Source organism: Mercenaria mercenaria, chromosome 19 (assembly GCF_021730395.1).
Source record: "Mercenaria mercenaria strain notata chromosome 19, MADL_Memer_1, whole genome shotgun sequence".
Taxonomy (NCBI): Eukaryota; Metazoa; Mollusca; class Bivalvia; order Venerida; family Veneridae; genus Mercenaria; species Mercenaria mercenaria.
Window position 1 is genome coordinate 45241377 of NC_069379.1, and position 24421 is coordinate 45265797.

Below are 24421 nucleotides of genomic sequence, written 5' to 3' on the forward strand. Positions count from 1 at the left end.
TTCTGGACTAGTTCTGTAATGAATAGCAAAAACAAGTTGAGTGCATGTAATGACACCAGGACTGGTTTTCTGGACCAGTTCTGTAATGAATAGCATAAGTTGAGTGCATGTAATTACACCTGGACTGGTCTTCTGGACTAGTTCTATAATGAATAGCATAAACAAGTTGAGTGCATGCAATTACACCTGGGCTGGTCTTCTGGACTAGTTCTGTAATGAATAGCATAATTAAGTTGAGTGCATGTAATTACCCCTGGACTGGTTCCGTAATGAATAGCATAATTAAGTTGAGTGCATGTAATTACACCTGGACTGGTCTTCTTGACTGGTTCCGTAATGAATAGCATATATTAGCACTCAGTGGATGTAATAAAACCTAGACTGGTTTTCTTGGTGGTTATAAATGTACTTATGGACTGGCTGCGTGTAATAACACATGGATTGGTCTTCTTCATGCTTATGTACTTATGAACTGGCTGCATGTTATACCACAAGACTGTTCTTTTGGATTTAAGTATATTCCTTAAGAGAATAATTCACCCAAGTCCCACCATTATTGTAAATATAGTAAGAAATCCTAATATACACTACCTGATTATTAATTAGCAATGCAGCTTTAAATGAAGCTGCCTATTGTATTTTCAAACACTATATGTTCGAATAAAATGTAAGTTACATAATATGAGCCGTGCCATGAGAAAACCAGCATAATGGGTTTGCGACCAGCATGGATCCAGACCAGCCTGCGCATCTGCGCAGTCTGGTCAGGATCCATGCTGTTCGCTAACAGTTTCTCTAATGGCAATAGGCTTTGAAAGCGAACAGCATGGATCCTGACCAGACTGAGCGGATGCGCAGGCTGGTCTGGATTCATGCTGGTCGCAAACCCGCTATGTTGGTTTTCTCATGGCGTGGCTCAATTACGATTAATTTCTAGACATTTGCATCTGCAAACATAAAGTCTGAAAGCAATTTTATGACACTACATGGTTAAATTTTGTGAGAATATATTTATGTTGTTATAATTCATCTTCAGTAGGGTAGTAACATTGCTATTGCTATCAGTTAACACAAGAGCTGTCATTTTTTTTGTAACATGTATAATATTTCCATATGCTGGTTCCTGTTTTTTCATGTTAGGTTACCATGATAAATTGCTGGTTTCTTGTTTTCATTTTAGTATACTTATCAAGATAAATTACTTTAATACAAAACTACCCTAATCTTTTAGCCTGCTGGTGGCAAGTGATTTTGCCATTGCGACCAGTGCAGACCAAGACCAGCCTTCACATCCGTGCAGTCTAATCATGGTCTGCACTGTTTGCTATTCAGTCAGTGAATTTTCAGTAAAATCCCCTTTTAATCATAAGTGGTACTACCCAAATTGAAAAATGGACCAGTCCATTTTAGATATGTAACATGGTAAAGGTTAACAGCATTTTACCCAGATCATGAAGAACAACCTTTACAATATTTTACCAAGAATAAACAATACCTTCAGGCTTGGGCTCTTTATCATCTGTTTTGATCTGAGGTTGTTTATCACTATGTTTAGCATCTACTTCAACCTTATCTTCCACCTTCTTTTCCACTGTATCCAGGGAGGATAGTTTACTAGCTACATGCTCTGCCTCTAACTGGTCATATCTAGATAAAATTTCAATTTTACTTAAAATTTTATGTTTTAAATATCTGAAACAGCTGTCCAGATACAAGTTATATAATCTTATGGTCGAAAAAAGCACTATTTTCAACACTGCCCATGAACTTATACAATAACAGTCATAAAGGGAGGTAATCAAAATGAAAAGATACAATAATACTTTGTACTATGTTAATCAATATTCAAACTTTTTGAGAAATACTGGAAGAACAAAATTTTTAATATTAAAAGTAGGAATTCACAAGAAATAAATATTACTAACATTTGCAACAAAACAATGAGGCAGCCATATTACAAACAAAAACAATATGAGCATTTTAAAAATGATTATATAACCATACAGTAATTATAAGGATAGTGATGCTTGATTAAAACTGCTTGATTACAGTCATTACACGTGTATAAACATTATCAAAATAGCTTGATTACACGTGTATAAACATTATCAAAATAGCTTGATTACACGTGTATAAACATTATCAAAATAGCTTGATTACACGTGTATAAACATTATCAAAATACATAGCTTGATTATTAAATTTCTTGATATCTAATATTGCCTGATCATCTTCTTCTTGATTCAAAGTGAAAGTACTTGAGATTGTGACCATGCTTTACCTCTCTTTTAGACTGCCTGACAGCACTTCAGCCTTGTCTATGGAGGTGAGAAGATTTTTGGTTCCAAGCAAGTCATCATAGTATGCCTGCAAAATTTTTTAGCTCACAATAACTATACTGTGAAATCATTTAATTTCATGGGCATGAAATTTTGTGGATTTGGTCAAAACAGCAATTTTGTAGGGATATGAAGTAGATTTCAACTTTTGAACATAAAATGCACTGGAATTTTACTTGTTCGTTCGCATTTAATTTTGTGCACTGACTGAACACTGAAATCTACGAAAATTAGTCCCCCACGAATAATAATGATTTCTCAGTAACAATAGTTGACTAAAGGAAAATGTTATGGAGAGCATTATTATATACCTTTCTATAAATAGTAACATGCTTACACATATTTACACAATTCAGTTTGCTCTGAAATTGATATTTGCACACATGCTAATAGCATGTTATTTGCATATCTTACCTTAAACCTGCTGTTTCTGCCTTTGCAACCAGATCAGCCTGCACGGTTCATGGTCTGCACTGACTGCTATTCAGTCAGTAAATTTTTAGTGAACACCCCTTCAAATAAGAAATGGTATTGCCCAAATTGAACAATGGACCAGGCCATTCTAGAAATTTAGCAGGGTAAAGGTACACTCACTTTCTGCTTCTTGTAATCTGCGGTTTTCTTTAGAAAAGTGACGACATTGAAATATTTCATGAACAAGACGTAGGCTCGTTCCTCATCTTCTATCATTTCACTGTGCTGAGCCTCCTTCAACATCTTATCTGCTGTCTTTACTAAACTGTAAACATAACATGATTATTTATTCTAACACAACCTAACTTGTTTTCCTATTAAACAAAGAAGGCTGGAAACTGTGGGTGTACAAATTTGCTGGACTTTTAACTTTAAACATAAAATGAATAGAAATATTAGCTGTTTGTTTTGAAACCAAGAAGTCCTCCATGAATATTGATGATTATTTTTTCGTAGTCAGCTGGAGCGGGTTTTCCCCAAGGTCTCAATCTTAACAAGCTTAGGAGTGGCATTTTTAATTTTGGCATATTTAATTCAAGAAGAGCTAAATTAAACACCTTAGACCAATTTATCATACATAAAAGAGCATTTTGTGTCAAACAAATTAAATAATGAGTTATTTCAGGCATTAAAAGAGAAGATTTATGGTACAAAATGTCACATAAATTTCATATTCATCATCAAAATCACCATTACCCAGATATAAGGCTAAACTGCATTCATTTGACACCAAGGTCTTTTAAAATCGTCATTAAATTTTACTGACATGTTGCTCAGACCGACATCCACCCTTAAAAGTTTCCTGAAGGATAGTATAGCACCATGATGTAGCTCAACATTTTGCCTAATTTCTGGGTTACAAATATGAATCTTTTTTCGCTGTACTGTTGTAACAAAACCTAACAAGTGCTAATCAATAATTAAGCTTATAATTTTTTGATAAAAAACAAATAAATAACGGTATTTAAAAAAGTGTTTTAAAATTTGAAGTAAATAACTTTACTTACAGTTTTGCATGGGTAGTTTTAAACTTGGCCGGAAGCTCTGCCATCTCATTCAGCTGCCCTATGCTTTTTGCAATGTACAAATCTTTCTTTGTAGACCCAGGCATTTTGATGTGTCTCTTCTATACCTACAAATCAAAAATAAACCAAAATGAAATATGAGCCACGCCATGAGAAAACCTGCATAGCGGGTTTGCAACCAGCATGGATCCAGACCAGCCTGCGCATCCGCGCAAGGTCAGGATCCATGCTGTTCGCTAACAGTTTCTCTATTAATTGCAGTAGGCTTTAAAAGCGAACAGCATGGATCCTGACCCGACTGCGCCGATGCGCAGGCTGGTCTGGATCCATCATTCCATGCTGGTCGCAAACCCAGTATGCTGGTTTTCTCATGGCGCGGCTCATATATTATTAAGAATAAAACAGGATGTAATCTTCAAGCAGCAAGTGCCTCTGAAGGCAAGTGCCTTTACACGTCGGTTTAGGTTTAAGGTTTCTGGTCAAGCACCTGAAAATGTCTATATCATTACTATATGCTCAATGTTTAAGTTAGGTATCATTGCGTATAATATACTGACAAAAGGTTAGGGTAAGTATTACCATGTCAGCCATACTTAAATTGTGTACATTGGGTATCACAGCAGAGCCCACACTGCCATTAACAATTGCTGCCAATGGCTAATAAAGTGCCACTTTGGCTACAAATCTGATGGTCCATTTTGCAATTTTAAACCTATTTTTGTATGATTTTGATTTTAAATGCTTTTTCTTTATTTGGCTACAGCCAATTATTTGCAAGCGTGGGCCCGGGTATGACACATCTCATTATATCTAAGAAAGTAAACAGTAGTGTAAAACCTACAAATCCTTTCCTTCTAAACTTCTGGTGCAGACAACATGGTCTTGTGCACATTCTGATAGGCAAAACATAAAAGAAAAAAGAAATAGAATCTGCTGTATACAGTTAAACAAATTAAACTTGAAATGATATAAATAACCCACAATATCTGGAAACAAGAGCTGTCAGCAGACAGCGCGCTCGACTATTCTCAGTGCTTGATAGTATAATATAAGCTATGAGTAAAACTATAACATTACAATAAGCATATTCTAAGTAGAAAAGGGGCCATAATTCAGTCAAAATGCTTGATAGAGTTGCCTCCTCCTTTTTACAGACTAGGGTCATGATGGTAAACAAGTATGCAAAATATCAAAGCAATATCTCAATGGACTTTGAAAATATTTGGGGTGGTACGCAAACTTTAACATTTATTCTAAGTCGAAAAGGGGCCATAATTCAGTCAAAATGCTTGATAGAGTTGCCTCCTCCTTTTTACAGACTAGGGTCATGATGGTTAACAAGTATGCAAAGTATCAAAGCAATATCTCAATGGACTTTGAAAATATTTGGGGTGGTACGCAAACTTTAACATTTATTCTAAGTCGAAAAGGGGCCATAATTCAGTCAAAATGCTTGATAGAGTTGCCTCCTCCTTTTTACAGACTAGGGTCATGATGGTAAACAAGTATGCAAAGTACCAAAGCAATATCTCTATGGACTTTGAAAATATTTGGGGTGGTACGCAAACTTTAACATTTGTGTGACGCTAACGCTCACGCCGACGCCGGGGCGAGTAGGATAGCTCCCCTATTCTTCAAATAGTCGAGCTAAAAAGGCACCTCGCATCCACAGACAACCCCTAAAAGGCTTGTCTAGAGGTACACACCTGTACCTCTTAAACCAGATTCTGAAGTTACGGATACAAAATACCCTGGCATGGATAAATCAAATTATCTTACATGGGACGCCCACATGACATCAATAGGTCAACAAAGAATGCAAATCAAACTTTAGGGTTTCTGTGCAGAAACCTCAAGGTCAAATCTGAACCCCTAAGTCCATGGCTTACCAGAAACTTGTTAGACCACAGTTGGAATATGGCTCTGAAGTGTGGTCACCCTATACCAAAACCCTCATAGACCAGACACAGGTTGTCTGGAGATGGGCAGCTCATTGGATTAAGGCTGACTACCGTTAAACCTCCAGTGTCAAAGACATGTATGTTACAATCCCTCAAACTTCGTCACCTAGATCTCTTGAACTTGTGCGCCAATACCTTTATTCTATATATTTAGGGTTAATATTTTCTTTCTAGTGCAGATGTATGAACAATTTTTTTACAAGACAACTAACACTTTTCTATAATGTTGCAAGTGAAAGCACATTAAAATGTATACATTCATTACTAGCGCAGTAATTTACAGCATTAGATAGCCATTGAACTCTTTTTTGTTTTAAACTTAGCATTAGAACACATTTTTTTGGACAGAAATTATGCGTCATAAAAATCTGAAAAGGGGAAATAATTCTACCAAAACTGAAGGCAACCAAGTTATTTCTATTTTAATTTGTATCATATGTAATGCTTAATAAATGGACCAAGTTTGAAAAAAAATATCTTTGCTATTTTTCAAGAAATACTAGTTTTTCTGTTGAAAGCCCGATTGGGCAAAGTTACCAGCCTGTTACCAGCTAGAGTTGCATTACGGTTAGACGTGTGAAAAAGAAAATGAATAAAACTGTGTATAGAATTACTATCGAGTTGAAAATTCATGGTATTGTTTTGGAATCGGTGTTGTTTGGGTTTCTTCCTGTATACAATATTCATAGTAATTAATCAGTAAGACGTCAGTAGACGTTTGCTGTTTACGGTTGACGAAAGCGTTTCGCTTACTGCTTTGAGCGATGAATAAAAATGTAAATGAGCGTCTGATAATAAGAATTCAGTGCTAAATACATTTTCTACAAAGAAAAAAAGATAAAATACAATATTTTCAATACGAAACGTTTTTCATCACGCTGCCACAACTGAAATTTATTATACAGTCTAACCTGTCTTAAGCAGCCAGCCAGGGGAAGCAGACAATTTGGCCGCTTAAGCCAGGTGACCGCTGATCGGAGGTGCAGCCAGTACACGTATTTTTCAGACTTCTGACCAGTTTAGCCTTTAAGCCAATTTCTTTTCAGTTTTCTATTATTATTTTACCAGAATAAATTGACGTGCATTTGCCTTCGCAATACGAAATGGTCTTCTTAGCAATCTAAAACTTTGGCATGTTTTTATTTACAACAAAAAATGTTACAGACAATTTTCCAACTTCAAAAGAAGTTTGTTTACAATTTTCGCCATTATGGTAAGGGAAGCTACTCTCTGCGCTCACTGCCTACGCTAAAATATAAGACTGCCGTTACGTTCCGTAAAAGATCGAGTGATTTATATATTTATATTTTAAATCTCGTATAAATTTAATAGTATTTTGATGAAAGAAATATAAAAAAAATACATATATTATGCTACTAATTAGATATAGAGTATTATCGAGATAAATATCCCCAAGACGGTAACGTCCGTATATGGTTATTCGTCTTTGTTGCCTGCATATACTGAGGCAATTTTTTCAATGTTTTCCAGTTCCGGTTTATGTACAGGCCGCCGACTGGTTGTCTGCATCAAAGAAATATAAAATACACAGAATGGCAACTGGCTGTAATCTCGCGTGATCTCGTGTCAGAGCGTGAATCGATGTTATCTTAGTAAAAACATGGAGTTACCATTTGTACCCTTAAAACTACAGTTAAAATACATGTTAGCTTCTAAAACAACAATAGTTTAATGTAAAATAGTCTTAAGACAGAAAGTACACGTTTCTTATCATCAAAAAAGCGTGGTCATACGGTGATAATTAATTTACCGATGAATAATTGCTTTCCCATACAAGAACGCGTCACTTCCGGTAAAGGAGATCTCATTCAGTAGTCACAGGATGTTGGCGAGATTTGCTCTATATGCCTTTCAAGTTGCCAATCTGTTTATTTTTATAGCTCTTTGTCTGCATGAACATACGAACACCCCGAATCAGTAACAGAAATTCGTAAACCGCGCCAACATGCTTCTTTTACTTCTTTTTCGTAAAGAAAACTGTACATGCGACTGAAAAACACTTTTAAAACAGCAAGGAAGTGTAAAGGCCCTCAAGTTTCTGCAAGGAGTGCAAACAAACTAAAAAAAATCCTAAAGCCAGTGCGAGAACGCGTTGAATGACGTCACCGTCACGCCTTCCCGTAAATTTTGCAAAGTATGATATTCGCTGTAAGAGGGGTATCAAGTCAACTCATCCTCTAGTCAACTCGGCCCCCAGTCAACAAGTCCCGGATTTGGTCATTTCGTCCCCCAAAATTGGTCATTTCGTCCCCCTCATCATAAAATTTGGTCAACTTGTCCCCATTTTTGTCAACTCGTCCCCCTTTCGGTCATTTCGTCTTCCTTTTGGTAATTTTGCCCCCCTTAATATTTTAGGCATTTTTGCTTTTTTATGATATTTTTGACTTTGAAAGCTTGTATTTAAAATCATCGTGAGTTTTGAAGGAGTTACATTGGAAATAATTAACTTTAAATAATTAGGTTTGATAAAATAATTAAAGAAATATATTGAAAATATAAGACAATTAACTGAAATATTAAAAATATAAAAAATGAATACAATGTCCTTAGTATTAAAATATAAAACAATAGAAGATCTAATTAACTCTTTTAAAAATCATAGTAAGGAAAGAGAGAGCAATAAATCCTTACCCCTCGTCATAATAAAAGAAGGTTTTAATTAAAAATACAATAAAGAAAAATTAAACAATTAATATTCGTCACGTATATTTTACTTAAAATAACCACAGGAGTAAAACGAAAAAGAAACGATGATAGTAATTCCTCGGACTCGGATAGCAATATAACAATCAATAGTGACAATAATAACTGTAGTGAAACTGAAACGCCAAAACCTAAAAAAATTAGGAATAAGTGAAATCGTGATTGGAATAGGACATTTCCATGGATAGTGAAAAATGAAAATGAAAATGGAGATATAAGTGCTATCTGTTCATGGTGCAAGGCTGCCAAACGAAACAATTCAATGGCAACTAATGGAACACCAAATCTGCAGGTACTATTATATATAGACCTAGAATTTTAAATAATTTCTCTTGCTGTTTAATTTTTTGTAATAGATCACCTACATGCAATATATTGCTGTTTAATTTTTTGTTATAGATCACCTACATGCAATAATAAGCTTTTGAAACAGAATTTCATCACTTTTCCCAAATTTGTAATGTAAAATCAACAAAGTTTATGTGTACATAAATGTACAAGGTGTATTTCTTATATAAGATGCTATGTAAGATGTTTTCAGCATATACCTGTAGTCCTGATGTCTGTCAGATGGACAGCATTTTTAACAAGAGCTGTCGGATGACAGCGCGCTCGACTATTCGAAGAATTGATTGAAGAATGGGGTCAAAATATTTCCATAGATTTTCAGACAAAAGAAAAAAATGGATTCAGCAAAAAATGTTCCTGTATTTGTGGATTTCGATTAGTCTTGCACTAAATGGCAATGTGTGACCATGATGGCAAATATGTTATTAAGTTATATGTTAGGCAAAATATGGACTTGTATGAAAAATTTAACTAATTTCCAAGTCCAAAAAGGGTCATAATTCAGTCAAAATAGTTGACAGAGTTATGTACACTTGCCTACAGATGGAAATCATGTTGATATACTAGTGTTAAAAGTTTCAAAGCCACAGTTCAAATAGTTTTGACAAAAATTTCGAAGTCGAAAAAAGGGCCATAATTCAGCCAAAATAGTTGTCAGAGTTATGTACTCTTGCCTACAGATGGAAATCATAATGATAAACAAATGTTTAAAGTTTAAAAGCCATATGTCAAAATAATTTTATAGTCTTGACAAAACATGGACATATACCAAAACAGAACCAGTTTCCAAGTTCAAAACGGGCCATAATTCAGCCAAAAAAGATGACAGAGTTATGTACTCTCGCCTATTGATAGAGACTATAATACTGAACAAGATATAAAAGTTTCAAAGCCATTTGTCAAACACTTTACACAAAATATAAACTGGTACGAAAAACTTAACCAAGATTTCTAAGTCAGAAGGGCCATAATTCAGCCAAAATTCTTGATGGAGTTATGTACTCTTGCCTACAACTGGACCTGGTGATGGTAAACAAGTGTTGAAAGTTTCAAAGCTTTATCTCAAAAGACTTTGTCAAAATGTAGACTGGTACGAAAAACTTAACCAGGAATTCTAAGTCAAAAAGGGGCAATAATTCAACCAAAATGCTTGATGGAGTTATGTACTCTTGCCTACAACTGGACATGGTGATGGTAAACAAGTGTTGAAAGTTTCAAAGCTTTATCTCAAAAGACTTTGTCAAAATATGAACTGGTACGAAAAACTTAACCAAGATTTCTAAGTCAAAAGGGGCCATAATTCAGTCAAAATTCTTGATGGAGTTATGTACTCTTGCCTACAACTGGACCTGGTGATGGTAAACAAGTGTTGAAAGTTTCAAAGCTTTATCTCAAAAGACTTTGTCAAAATGTAGACTGGTACGAAAAACTTAACCAAGAATTCTAAGTCAAAAAGGGGCAATAATTCAACCAAAATGCTTGATGGAGTTATGTACTCTTGCCTATAACTGGACATGGTGACGGTAAACAAGTGTTGAAAGTTTCAAAGCTTTATCTCAAAAGACTTTGTCGAAATGTGGACTGGTACGAAAAACTTAACCAGGGTGTGACGCAGACGCCGACGCCAACGCCGACGCCGTGGTGAGTAGGATAGCTCTACTTATTCTTCGAATAGTCGAGCTAATAAAGCAGTGTGTGTATATCTTTTGTCCCTGCATTCTCAGATTTTGAAGGTTATTTATTCTGTAATATGCAATATCTTTAAAATTCTTTGTATTTTATTCCAGAGTTCCACATTCAGTAGGCATGAGATATCTAAAGACCATCTCTTCGCAGCTCAGGCAAGAGACTCCAAAAGCCAGAATATTACCATACAGAAGGGGGTAGAAGCCATCGAACAACAAGACCGTATTGTTGAGGACGACTCTATCCAGGCACAAATCAACACCATGTTCAAATGTCGCAAAACAGGGTGTTGCTATCAACCAGTATGACAAAGTAATAGAACTTCAGGTAAGGAGTTTAATGCCTAAATGACTTCACATTCAGATACACTATATTATCATACTGGTTTAATCTGACATCAGAATGGTAAGACTGAATTAACTGTCCGAGCCCTGCTAATAGCCATTCACATGTTAGTTTAATTGAGACATTTCGCAAGTTGTTGTAAAGGAAAGGAAAATAAAAAAGTTTGTTTTAGCAAGTGATCCATTATTGATAGTTTCTTAGGAAGGATAGGGAAATTTAAAAAAAATGTCAAATTTAGTTAGTCATCTAATTTTTATACATGTGTTCTGTTTTTATCTTCCAGGTAAAAAACAATTGTCCAGGTCTTCAGAAACCCGAAGAAACTGTATACCAGTGAGGAAGCAAAAATGGAACTGATAGATGCGACTGATTCTACATTGGATGATTATCTCACACAGAATCTACAGCAGTCTGAGTATATAGGTCTAATTCTTGATGAAAGTACAGACATAACTGTTCATAAAAAGTTAAATGTGTACCGGTATATGAAGTGTTTGTCTTGTGATAATATGCCAAAAGTTCAGTTTCTGGATTGTATCAATGTTGAAAATGGGAAAGCGGATACAATTGTGACAGCTGTGAAAGAACTTTTCACAAAGAAGAACATTCCTTTGGATAAAGTGGTAACCCTTGCAAGTGACGGTGCCAGTGTCATGACTGGAAGGAAGAGGGGTGTGGGTGTAAAGTTAAAGGAGCTTGCACCACTGCTGATACAGATCCACTGTGTTGCCCATCGTCTGGCGCTGGCTGCAGGTCAGGCTTGCAGAGATGTGCCTATGTTGGATGAGTACCAGAGCACAGTTAAGTCAGTCTACAAACATTTCAGTTTATCTGCGGTGAGATACAATAACTTGAGAACACTCATGTCAGTGTTAGAGGATGACAACCACAAATTCGTCACACTGAAAGAACCAGCAAGCTTCCGATGGTTGTCCATGGGGAAAGCTGTGGATGCTATCTATGAAGTGTACCCTGCACTGTACCAGACCCTGGAACATGAGGCAGCTGAAGGCAATGCTGAGGCAAAAGGGCTACTGAACAAACTCAGATCTGTGAACTTTGTGCTTGTGACTGGTTTTCTGAAAGATGTGCTAACGGTCATAAGTAGGCTGAGTACCCTGCTTCAAGGTGATAGTGTGGACATTGAAGTTGTTAATACACAGGTTGAATTAACACAGGCAAAGCTAAGTAAAATGAAAAGAGTGAATGGTCCTGAGCTTGATAAGACATATAAGAACATTGAAAATGGAATGTACAGAGGTGTGAAATTAACTGACAGGGAGACATTACGCCTTGGGTTTCAGAATAGTGCAGGTACTTACTTAGGCAAATTGTGTGATAACCTAACTGACGGATTTGAACCAAAGTCAATGGCTACATTAAAACAACTGGACACTGTACTTAATCCCCAGAAAGTGCCAAAGGCAGTGACAGCCTTTGAGTCTTATGGAGAGAATGAACTAGAGAAACTAATAGAAGTATATGGGGAAAGCGTTATCAATGGCAACAGAGCCCGAGACAATTATCTTGACCTGAAAATTATTCTAAAAAATCTTAACAAAAATCTGCAGGAAGGGTGTGTACACATAATTAAAAACTACTCTGAACTCTACCCTGACTTTGCTAAATTGGCCAAAATACTGCTTGTGTCTCCTGTGACCTCAGTTGCCTGTGAGAGGGGGTTTAGTGTGCACAATCACATTAAAACTAAAGGACGCTCTAGGTTAGCACATGAAACTGTTGTAAAATTAATGAGAATCAAACAGGAAGGCCCCTCTGTTAAAGACTTTGACCCCACTGCAAGTGTAACACAGTTTTGTGCAATGCGCAATAGAAGAAAGTAAATGTTTGTGACTTGGTTATATGTACAGTGCTACAATGTATAACAGATGTTATTGATGAAGCATTATGTTTCTATATTACAATATGTTGTGTATATATGCCAAAATGATCATATTGTGAATTCTTATATTTCGGACCAATGCTCCTGATAAGTATTAAAATAAAGTATTATATTTGTATGACATTAATGAGAATCAGACGGGAAGGTCCCTCTGTTAAAGACTTTGACACCTTTGTAAGTGGAACAAAATTTTGTGAAATGTTCAATAGAAGAATGTAAATGTTCGTGACTTGGTTACAGTGATACTATGCTGTTAATAAGTATTAAAATAAAAGTGTTATATTTTTCACCTATTCAGTCTTTACCTTTTTATCTCACCTTAACAAAGTTTGGGTGAAGAATTGTGATTATTAAATGTCTGTTGTCCGTCTATACTTAATTTTAAAGTACAATAGAGGTCAGCGTTTTGACGAAACGTTTAAGTCTGTCCATCAGTCTAGTTGGGACTGCAACTTTTTCAGCTTTGGGAGTCCCAGGACTGCAACTTGAAATTGCTAGTGAGAACCCTGAACCAACATGCTTTGTATATTCATTTTTGTCATTAAAATAAAAAAAGAAATACTTCAAAAGTAGGGAGACAGTGGTTTCTAAAAAAAAGTAGAATAAGCATATACCTGCATACGAAAGGTGTTAAAGGTTATTAATCACATTAAAAGGCGTTGATTGGGCTGATCGGAAGGTGTTAATGGTATTTAATTGCACAAGAAGCTGTTGCTTGTCGGAATGAAATGTGTGAAAAATTTTCACAACACAAGCAGAATTAAATGTGTTAGTAATTGATTGGAGTGAGGAAATTATTTGTCGTAAAAAAAGTTTAATAAAAAGTTTACTCTTATTCAAGAGTTTGAAAATAACCAGCAGATTTGTTCTGAAATGTAAGATATATCATATGTTTTAGATTATTATAATTTTATCTAATGTATTTTATAGTCTCTTGCAAATCTGTATAGATTGGCTTTGTGGTACAGTGTTAAATTAAATCTTTTATGTTTGTATTATATTAATGTACACAAAGATGAGACTTAAATAAAATGTTGAACTGAACTGAACTGAACTCAAATACAGACATTTAAACAGCAATCATGTTGTTCAACATAGCAGACTTACAAAAACAAATAGAAAAAAAAATAGAAAATCTTCCTTGTTAAATCGATCACTATTAAAGCAAAAAGTTCATAAAACAAACGAAAACTTACGTATATTTTTAGCATATATTTGAAAGAAAAAACCGACTTAATTTATCATACTTTGATTTTTTTTTTCAAAAATCGTTTTAAAAAGGGGGGACGAAATGACCAATTTGAAATCGCCGAGCGGGACGAAATGACCAAATCGGAGACGAGTTGACTAGGGGACGAGTTGACTGTAAATCGTAAGAGGTATGATGACACTAAATGTAAACTTCAGAGTGAGGTTTCACTTTCTTTTGAGCATTAAATATTTCTTTGTGAGTAGATATATAAAAGATAAATCCCCATGCTAGGTGGTGCCTAAATTCATATTAGTCACTACCGTACGGTGAGAAATAAGATCAGAAATACACAACTGAAATTGGCTAATGAAATTTCATTTTTATTACCATAGTTATCATACTATAAATAGAGGAAGGGGATAACGTGTACAATGGCATCTCTTTCTGGCCTTGTTGTTGTTGACTGGACAAAAAATGTCAAATTTAAAATGATTTTAACAGAATGTCTTGAAAATACCAAAGAGCTATAAAAATAAATATATTTTTAGTTCTTTGAAAATACTAATTGCTCGTACTTTTTGCTAAAACATCTGTCACTTCTTGAAAGCTTATATGATCCAAACGCTTCAGTATATTAGCTGTAATTCAATTTCTCAGATATTTTTTCAAAGACAAAATTTGCCAGTTTCGCCATGTTTACATACAGGGTTTAATAAAAATTACAAAATTATATTAACAAATAATACGAAATATTCAAATTACAATTAAACTTTTCTGCTTTTATTATATGTTTCATTGGGTAAGTAGTAATTCTTTAATTACTTTATATTTTATGTTTGAATTAAAATGTTTTATGAATTAAAACAGTTAGAAAAAATAGCAGGCTATTTTTTTTTATTTCGTATAAAACACATTTTATTTCTTGGGTTAACACGGTTATAATAAAACCCGGCCTCCCGGACCGGCCCAAACAACGGAAATAGCCGATTCCGATTGTACGGAAACCACCGAAAACTTACGGATGGAAGGGCTATAGTGTCGTCTTAAGAAAGTATCTAATATTGATGAAACGTATTTAATGCGGTAGTGCTCTTCAAATTAGCAAATACATAAAATAACGAGAGTCAGGTGATTACAATCGACGTGTCATTAAGTTATCACGCTGTTTTGAAAACATCACTAAATGGGGTTGTCACATCAGGGCTCATTGGGGGGGGGGGGGGGGGGGGGGGGGGGGGGGGGGCAGTGTTAGAGGTAAGTACATCTGTATTCCATATCAGTATTGTACTTGTATATGGGGGCCGAGTGGTCAAGGTCGTTGGCTTCAAATCACGTGTCCCTCATCGATGTGGGTTCGAGCACACTCGTGGGTATTGAATTCTTCATGTTAGAAAGCCATCAAACTGGCTTACGGAATGTCAGTGGTTCTACCTAGGTGCCCTCTCGTGATGAAATAATGGACGGAGGGGCACTAGGGAACTTCTCAGCCGCCAAAGCTGGAAATTGCCATGATCTATGATATTGTCGGTGCGACGTTAAACCCAAAATGATAAATAAATGTATTTGTATGCATAAACTGTAATCTACTTTTTCATGTCAGTCGTGTTAAAAGTTTAAAAATGAACATGTATAGGCTACATTTACTACATTTACTCAACAGAAGATTATGTAAGAATAAAGCAACTAGCTTTACCCCCGCCCGCCCCGCCCCAGCCCCGCCCCCAACCCCTTAAATCGCCGGAGCATAGGTACTTTTGTCTTCTGTTCCGGGTAAAATAAGTACAAAATATACAACTTTCTCGCTCGCTACGCTCATGAACATAATTTGTCTTTTGTTCTGACTGAAAAATATGAGATACGCATTTTTTTTCTTGATCGCTACCCCCGCATAAGTTTATCTTTTGTTCTGGGTGGAAAATATGCATCTTGATTTCGCTCGCTATGCTCGCACATTTAAATCTGGCAAAGTTTGCAGGAGCTTTTTATGTTAAATAGTCCTAGGAAAACCCTCCCCATAAAAATCCTCAGAAATCGGACTAACATATTCCGAGATACTTGCGCAAGAATAAGTCTGACAATTCATAAAACATGACTATAATCAGCATGTTATTTGTGTTGATTTTGTCACAAAACCTGTCCTTTGTCAATACCAAATAAAATACACCAGAACGCCAAGAAAACACCAGATGGATAAATTCTTTTCAAAATTTTACGGGGCAGCATGCCCCCGAACCCCCTAGATGCTCTGCACTACCAATATTTTACGCCCCACCCCCTCTAACACAAAATCCTGTATCCGTCCCTGGAGCATCCCCCAGACCCTCCTAGAAAGTGCCTCACTATATTTTTACCTCTGGCTACGGGCCTGTAACTGTTCTTAAAATTTCTAATTTTCATAGCACCGCAGCGTGAAAATGAACCTGGTATTCAAACAATTTTGTCATTTAATGTTATTAAGAAAAAAAAAAAAAAAACATTGCAGGAACATTTTCAGACAATTAAAAAAATCTATGGAGAGGAGAACGAGCAGTAAAATGTTTAATAAGTATCATTTTTTTTTTGTTTCATTGTGTGCGTGCGTGCGTGCGTGTGTGTGTGTGTAACATGCATTCAGGTTACTGGTATACACGTGTTACCGGAATGAAAATCGGAAAATGATATACAGAATTAGAAAACACTTAAAAGTGAAATTGTGTTATATATTTCCAGGTCTCCATCTCCGTGCATAGACCTCCACGACATCAGCTTGTACGCTCGCCGCCATGGTCAAGTTATTGACGAGAAACGACACCATATCCTCAGCCATGACTGGAGTCTACCAGTGAACCATGTGTTCAAGAGGTCACAAAGTCACAATAGGTGTTTTCAGTTGTCTTGGTTGAAGAAATTTCCTGGACTAGTGTACAGTGTTGAAGAGGATGGTGCATATTGTTTACATTGTGTAACTTTTCCGGATACCAAGAAACGTGGACAGTTAGTGTCAGAACCTTTCAGGAATTGGAAGAAAGCCCTGGACGTGTTTAGTGGACATTTTTTTTCCTGATGGAAAGAAGAACTCAAAAGATGGTGGTGCTGGGTTTCAGGCACATTGTGATTCTAAAGTGTTTTGTGGACGGTTTCTTGCTGTGCATAGAAACAACGCCCATGTAACCAAGCAGATATAGACACTGCACTCCGGCTGTAACCAAGCAGATAGACACTGCACTCCGGGCCAGAGAGAAGAATAATTCCATGGTGTTGGAGTCTATCGCGAAAACACTGATGTTGTGTGCTCGTCAGAATCCATTTAGTTAAATTACACATATTTTTTTTAATTAGAAAAAAGTTTTTTTTTTATATTATGATTGAAAGAAAAGGGTAGAATGAATGAAATTTTATTCATTTGATTAAAAATGTAGTATAATTATTGCTGACAATCATATAGTTTGCTTTATTATGATAAATAAAGTTGATTTTCAAACCACTAGCTTCTTTATTACTGGTAGGTGGTTATACATTGGATTGGTAGATATCAGAGCCAATACACTGAGACCTGGGTATCATACAGAAAAATGAAGTCCGTACACTGTGACTGTACAATCATACATACATTGAAAAGGCTTGATGAAATGATTAAAAATAGACTTTTCCTTAAATATATAATATATTCATAGATCCTTAAAGGTGTTTCAGGTAGTAGGAAAATGCATTTTTTCATGTGCCATATTAAAACAATTTCGACATCGGGATGGGTATCAACCCCTGGTTGGGCCCACCCAGCAGAAAAATCCTGGACACGGGCCTGGACAAAGTTTGAAATTGAATAAATTCGACTAAACCCATAATATCATAAAGCATAGGTATCAGTCATTGCCTCTTATTTTCATTGCATTTACAAAACCAAAGTGCATGGTCAATTTCACTTTCAATGTATAAATTACGTGTTTTACATTTGTGAAATAATCCCATTCAGTATCTGAAACGCCGTACAACACAAGGGAGACAACTCCGGAAGTGTTCTTGCAGTTTTCCACAGAAAACATGGTTTATCTATCGTTACTTGTTAGGGTTTCAGCCCGCGCTCGTTTGTTTTTAAGAGAAACGCTAGTCATTTTCCAATTATACTGTCCAGAAAATAGTCCACTCGCGATATAATCACGCAGGACATAAAGTATGTTGTACTTTTGGAAAATTCTTTTAACATCCGGAATAAATCCAGTGTACTGTTCATCACAGTGGTTCATAAAGGACATTAAACTACTGACAAAAACCTTCTTCGCTAAGCAGGTCGATGGCAGTCGGCACAGCTGGCCCAGAAATTGTAGTTTCTTTAACTCAACGATATTTTCAATGGATCCCATGTTTAACATACAGAATGTTTCCAAGTCCGGTGTCTGTGTTAACTTTTAAAAACTGTACATGTTTTATACAAAATCTGTGAGCTACTTCCAAATGACCTAAATCCATTTTAGAATAGTTGTTCCGCACGTACCTGAGTAAAACTTACTTAGTGAATGAGGCACAACCCGTCTGTAATATTTTTCCATTACAGCTTCTTTTTGTTGTGGGCCTACTTTGCAAATGCGTGGATCTTAGGCTGTGTTTTTGGTGCTCTATGCTTCCGAGAAATCTACCCTTACCTATTATCTTCTGTCCGGACACCGGCGGAAAGAATTCGCTCTGCGCGGCAAAATCAGCCGGCCCCCAGTCGCTCTGACAGACATAATCCTATACATTTACGACCTTTCTTCATCGGACGGTCCCCTGTTAGAGTTCCTGCATATGCCCGGATGGTGCCAGTACGGCCACCGGGTGGGGCTTTACATAGCTTTATAACATAATAAGTCACTGTATGGACAAGATTACTTGCAGAGCGGACACAGTGGTCAAATCGTAACACTGTCTGACTACGAAACCAGGGCTCTAGAGTTCGAGTCCCCGCTCCTCCAACTAAAAATTACTAGCATTGGGATACGCTAAAGAACCAGTGAAGCTTCTGGATTGGAGCGTCTACTGTATCTTGCACTATCCTCCTGCTAACATTTACTAACGGTCTTCTGGAGGAGTTACTGGTTGCGACTGTAAATAAGCTCACATGCGAACAAACAAACACGGACATAAGACTGGCAACTGCGGCGTTCGACAGTGTGAAATTAATTGCAAATATAACGACATTGTCCATTATCTTGCCATAACTATGAAGATATAATTGACAAGTAAATATTTTCAACACTGTTCAACATCTGTATTTCGTGACCTGATGTAGTAAAAGATTTTTATGACACACATCGTTCTAAATATATTTCAGTAATTTTAAGTACCAAGCTGTGTATGTTAAATTATGCGCAATGTGTGTAACAATAACCGGTTTGGCCACCCTATTTTGATATATGCAATGAAAGGATTAGCGGCTATTGTTGCAATGTATACATTCTTACAACACCCGTAAATTGCGCGCAAAAATCGTATTCACCTACATGTATCTGTTCCGTGAATTTTGTTTGTTCACTCTGTGAACATCCGCATTCCCTTGCTTCTTCTTTCACTGTTTTTGCATTTAAATAAGATTTAGAACATTTTTGCTCTAATCAGTTCATTTTCCATTACTTACCAACATAGTTACGCAAACTCTTCTACGCAAAGTTCTACAGATGTTTTTTTTTCGCTAACTTTCTATTTTAATAATCTTCTGTGTACTTTCTGGGAAGAAGATACAATTTATATCATTGCTCCATGTACTTTGATCTATGGAAATAATCTACATGTAGCTGTAAAGATCCTCATTTTAAAAAAATGAAATGCCATGACGCGAAAAAAATATTGGCGGATTCAAATAGTGCCGGTCCGCTGCGTTTTTTGCTCTGTAGAGTTATTTTTTCCCTTATTTTCTTTGCAATGTTCTACTGAAATCACATGACGGATCATGCATGACTTGTAGGTAGCATTTTCATAATGAAACAAGGCGATGTGCAGAACTTACGAGTCAGCCATGTCGGCTCAAGGTCAAGGTCACAACTGAAGGTCAAAGGTTTGAGCCTTCCATTTCGTGTCCGCTCTATATCTCCTAAACTCCTTGAAAGAATTTTATAAAACTTGGGTCAAATGATTACCTCATCAAAACGATGTGCAGAAATTATGAGTCAACTAACTAACTCCATGAGGTGCAAATTTTTAAAAAATGCAAAGTAGAGTTATGGAACTTGTGTGAAGCATGTCAGAGCAATGGACAATAAAGAGACAGAGATGCATGTACATATCATTACAGTGGACAATTAAAGTTACTTTCCATAATATTGAAGTCATTTTCAACATTCAGCAAAATGTTAGATCATGGTATCAGACTAGGCAATTTGCAGTTTTCATGTTTAAATTTCATTCCGTCACTTTGTAACAGCTTATTTTCTATGGAGGACTTAAGATATAGTGAAATCGAAAGTAGACTGATATCCAAGAATGATATACAAATGTAATATATTTATGTAAATGATCTTTATTTCAAATCTCATTAAGATTTTGGTTAGAAAAATTTGATTTTTCTAGAGGTCTACTGTGTTATTCATACAATCACTAAGTGTCGTCGACGACAGTTAGTCAAATTCCGTTAATATATCAAAAAGAATACTTATTATAACCTTTATCAGTGTGTCAAGATTGAAAGTTATATAATTTGACCACCTTAATCAAAAATCACTTTTTTCTTCACCAAATTCAATCGAACTATGGAATGCACCTTTAAGAGACAGTGATTACCATAGTTTGGTATTGAGATAACAGTTTACCAAGCAGGTAATACAAAAACTTAACCTCAAATTGCCAACTAACTCCAAAATGTTGTAAATTTTGTAAAAATGCTAAGCAGAGTTATGGAAACTGTGTGAAGCATATCAGTTCATTTCAATGGACAGGAGACAGTGATTTCCATTACTTGAGAACAGTTTACAAAGTACATACAAAATCTTGACCTCAAACTGCTAACTTTAAAAAGGTGCAAATTTTGTAAATATGGAAAGTAGAGTTATATGGAACCTGTGCGAAGCATGTCAGATCATTACAGGGGACAGAAAACTATGGGTGACCAGCATTCTTTGAATGCAGCTTTTCCTGTTGGACATTTGTCCATCAGAAAATTTGGATAGATAAACAAAGATCTAGCTCGCCCTGGCATATTGAGCTTAACACTTGGACAAAAAGCTTTGATAGATAAAACAAAAGTTTAGGCTGCCCTGACATAGTGCTTACTGAAAGAAAGCTTCGATAGATAAAGCAAAGGCTTAGGCTGCCCTGACAACAGCTTAATGTATAGAAAGCTTCGATAGATAAAGCAAAGGCTTAGGCTGCCCTGACAAGAGCTTAAAGTATAGAAAGCTTCTAGAGATAAAGCAAAGGCATAGGCTGCCCTGACAAGAGCTTAAAGTATAGAAAGCTTCGATAGATAAAGCAAAGGCTTAGGCTGCCCTGACAAGAGCTTAAAGTATAGAAAGTTTCTAGAGATAAAGCAAAGGCATAGGCTGCCCTGACAAGAGCTTAAAGTATAAAAAGCTTCGAGAGATAAAGCAAAGGCTTAGGTTGCCCTGACAACAGCTTAATGTATAGAAAGCTTCTAGAGATAAAGCAAAGGCTTAGGTTGCCCTGACAACAGCTTAATGTATAGAAAGCTTCTAGAGATAAAGCAAAGGCTTAGGTTGCCCTGACAACAGCTTAATGTATAGAGATAAAGCAAAGGCTTAGGTTGCCCTGACAACAGCTTAATGTATAGAAAGCTTCTAGAGATAAAGCAAAGGCTTAGGTTGCCCTGACAACAGCTTAATGTATAGAAAGCTTCTAGAGATAAAGCAAAGGCTTAGGTTGCCCTGACAACAGCTTAATGTATAGAAAGCTTCTAGAGATAAAGCAAAGGCTTAGGTTGCCCTGACAACAGCTTAATGTATAGAGATAAAGCAAAGGCTTAGGTTGCCCTGACAACAGCTTAATGTATAGAAAGCTTCTAGAGATAAAGCAAAGGCTTAGGTTGCCCTGACAACAGCTTAATGTATAGAAAGCTTCTAGAGATAAAGCAAAGGCTTAGGTTGCCCTGACAACAGCTTAATGTATAGAAAGCTGCGAGAGATAAAGCAAAGGCTTAGGTTGCCCTGGCATAAGTTTAATGGACAGAAAGCTTGGAGAGAAAACGCAAGTGTTTAAGTCACCCTGAGTGACGTTTGTTGGAAGCTACTGTTAATGGTCATAAATATATTGCAAGTTATGTAAAAAAAGACATTTTCATACAAAACACACAAAAAAAATGTGTTTAAAATTTTATTAGTTACTAGTGAAGTACATAATTAATGAATATGTCTATCTGCACTTGGACCTGTTTTACATCAATGTTTTCACGGGAGAGGAAGTGTTACACGAAGGATGGAGTTCTTCTGATAACTTTACATGTTTTCTTCTGATAACTGTTACGGAGTTCATGGAAAACGGTACAGAGTTCTTCTGATATCTGTACGACAAAACAAGGAATCAACTGACGAAATGGTATTTATTTATCTTTAAAAAAGGAGAATGGGGTGTAAGACTAAAGTTTGATGATCAAGGTTACCTAATGTTTTGTGCTATGCGTCAGAAAAGACTGTTTAGTCTAATAATCAGTGCCACTTCTTTGAAATCAAGACATTTAGAGTAAACTATCGAAATCATTTGCTTATTCATACATATTTATCTACTCATTCACGTTCTTCTAACCACACGCACTAGCCTAATTTTAGTGCAAAGTTGCAAACATAAACCACTATCTAACAATTTTATGCCCGATTTTTCAAATGTTACGGAGTTCAGGTGATACCTCTGAAGATGTCACAGAGTTCTTATGATAACTTTTGATCATCAAACTTTAGTTTTACAGCCCATTCTCCCTTTTTAGAGATAAATAATTACCACTTTGTCGACAGATTCCTTGTTTTGTCATACAGATATCAGAAGAACTCTGTAACGTTTTCCAGGAACTCCGTAACAGTTATAAGAAGAAAACCTGACAGGTTATCAGAAGAACTCCATCCTTCGTGCAACACTTCCTCCCCCGTGGTTTTAACATATTATAGTAATGCTAGGAAATATTTTTCTACTTATGCAGAACCTTATTTCTAAAAAAAATTCATAAACTCATTGAATAACATAGCACAGAAATGTAAAGGTTCTATTCAGTAATGTTTTGTTTTTGACATTCTAACTAGTCATCTAGTACAGTTACCAAAGTACTTTCGTAGCCAAGTGCTTTTGTCATTATGTGAGTCATCCAGCCTGCCTGCGGAAGACCAGCGGTTCAATCAGGTCCCCATCGATGCCTAAAATAATGCCTAGACGGGCACACAAGTCTTCCTTAAAAATTACAGATAGGAAGTTGCCATATATTCTGCATCGTGTTGATGTGATATAGAACTTCAAACATGTATGTACAACGTAAGATTGTCTTCAAGAACAGGGTCATGAAGTTTTGTTTTCATTCTAGGGTTTTTGTCCTACCAAAACAATTTAAGAATATGGCAATTTTTCAGCTTTGAGTAGTAAAAGAAGGCCCAGGTGCCCACCAGTATAGGCATTGGCAGATGCCTGGGTAGAACTAACAAGCAAATTCGATGAATTGGAATCCCCCGCCGAAAGGGTCAGAGTTGAGGAACGGCAAAAAAATATATCCAGCAAAAAGTTAAGAATGTTACCAAGAAGCAAATAATTTCATTAGTCAAAATCAAATTAAAAGAAAATGAATGGTTTGTTTGGGTGTGGGGGCGGGGGGGGGGGGGGGAGGATAAAACAGTTTACATGTTGATTATAAATATTGATAGAAAACGAAAAATGAAAAAAAAAAATTGGGTGGGGGGGGGGGAGAGAGGGGGAGGGGGGTGACCAAGGTAAGGTGGTGACCAGGTGTAGGTACACAACATCACATGTTTATAATAAATGTTCATGGAAAAGAATGAAAGAAGTTTAATGAAATTCTTCCAATTGGTTGGTTTGTTATGTACAGATCTGTGGATTTTTAAACAATTAAAGGGCAATAACTATATGGAAAATTGACCAATCGGAAAAAAACTTCGTCGCAGTATCTTGGGTCATGTCTGTTTCAAGTTTGATGAAATTCTACCTGCTAGTTACTGAGAAATGGCTGCAGACGGACATTTTTCATTAAATCAAGGGCAATAACTCTGAGGGAAATTGACCTGTCCAAAAAAAAACTTGACGAGCATCAGCGCAGTATCTTGGTTCATGTCTATTTCAAATTTGATGAAATTCTACCTGTTAGTTACTGAGAAATGGCTGCAGACGGACATTTTTTATTAAATCAAGGGCAATAACTCTGAAGGAAATTGACCAATCAAACAAAAAACTTGACGGGCATCATCGCAGTATGTTGGTTCATGTTTATTTCAAGTTTCATGAAATTCTACCAAGTAGTTACTGAGAAATGG

General features: G+C 36.2%; 2 protein-coding genes across 4 annotated transcripts in view; one reads left to right on the plus strand and one right to left on the minus strand.

The window, feature by feature from the left end:
* The window catches only part of LOC123542054 (ubiquitin carboxyl-terminal hydrolase 8-like), a 72803-nt gene that overhangs the window by 32351 nt on the left and 16031 nt on the right, over window positions 1-24421 (minus strand). The window contains exons 1-5 of one of the 3 annotated variants that reach the window (XM_053531132.1): window positions 14573-14702; window positions 3821-3945; window positions 2934-3078; window positions 2282-2367; window positions 1496-1647 (exon numbers count right to left, since the gene is read on the minus strand). In XM_053531132.1, coding sequence (XP_053387107.1) covers window positions 1496-1647; window positions 2282-2367; window positions 2934-3078; window positions 3821-3924 — 487 coding nt within the window. In that variant the 5' untranslated portion in view covers window positions 3925-3945; window positions 14573-14702. Of the gene's footprint in view, window positions 1-1495; window positions 1648-2281; window positions 2368-2933; window positions 3079-3820; window positions 3946-4679; window positions 4699-14572; window positions 14703-24421 lie in introns of those variants that run through there. The other 2 variants (XM_053531133.1, XM_053531134.1) reach the window with 2 other exon arrangements.
* On the plus strand, window positions 11250-12746 carry LOC123541682 (zinc finger protein 862-like). Its single transcript, XM_045327192.2, has one exon. The coding sequence runs from the start codon at window positions 11250-11252 to the stop codon at window positions 12744-12746; it is 1497 nt and encodes a 498-aa protein (XP_045183127.2).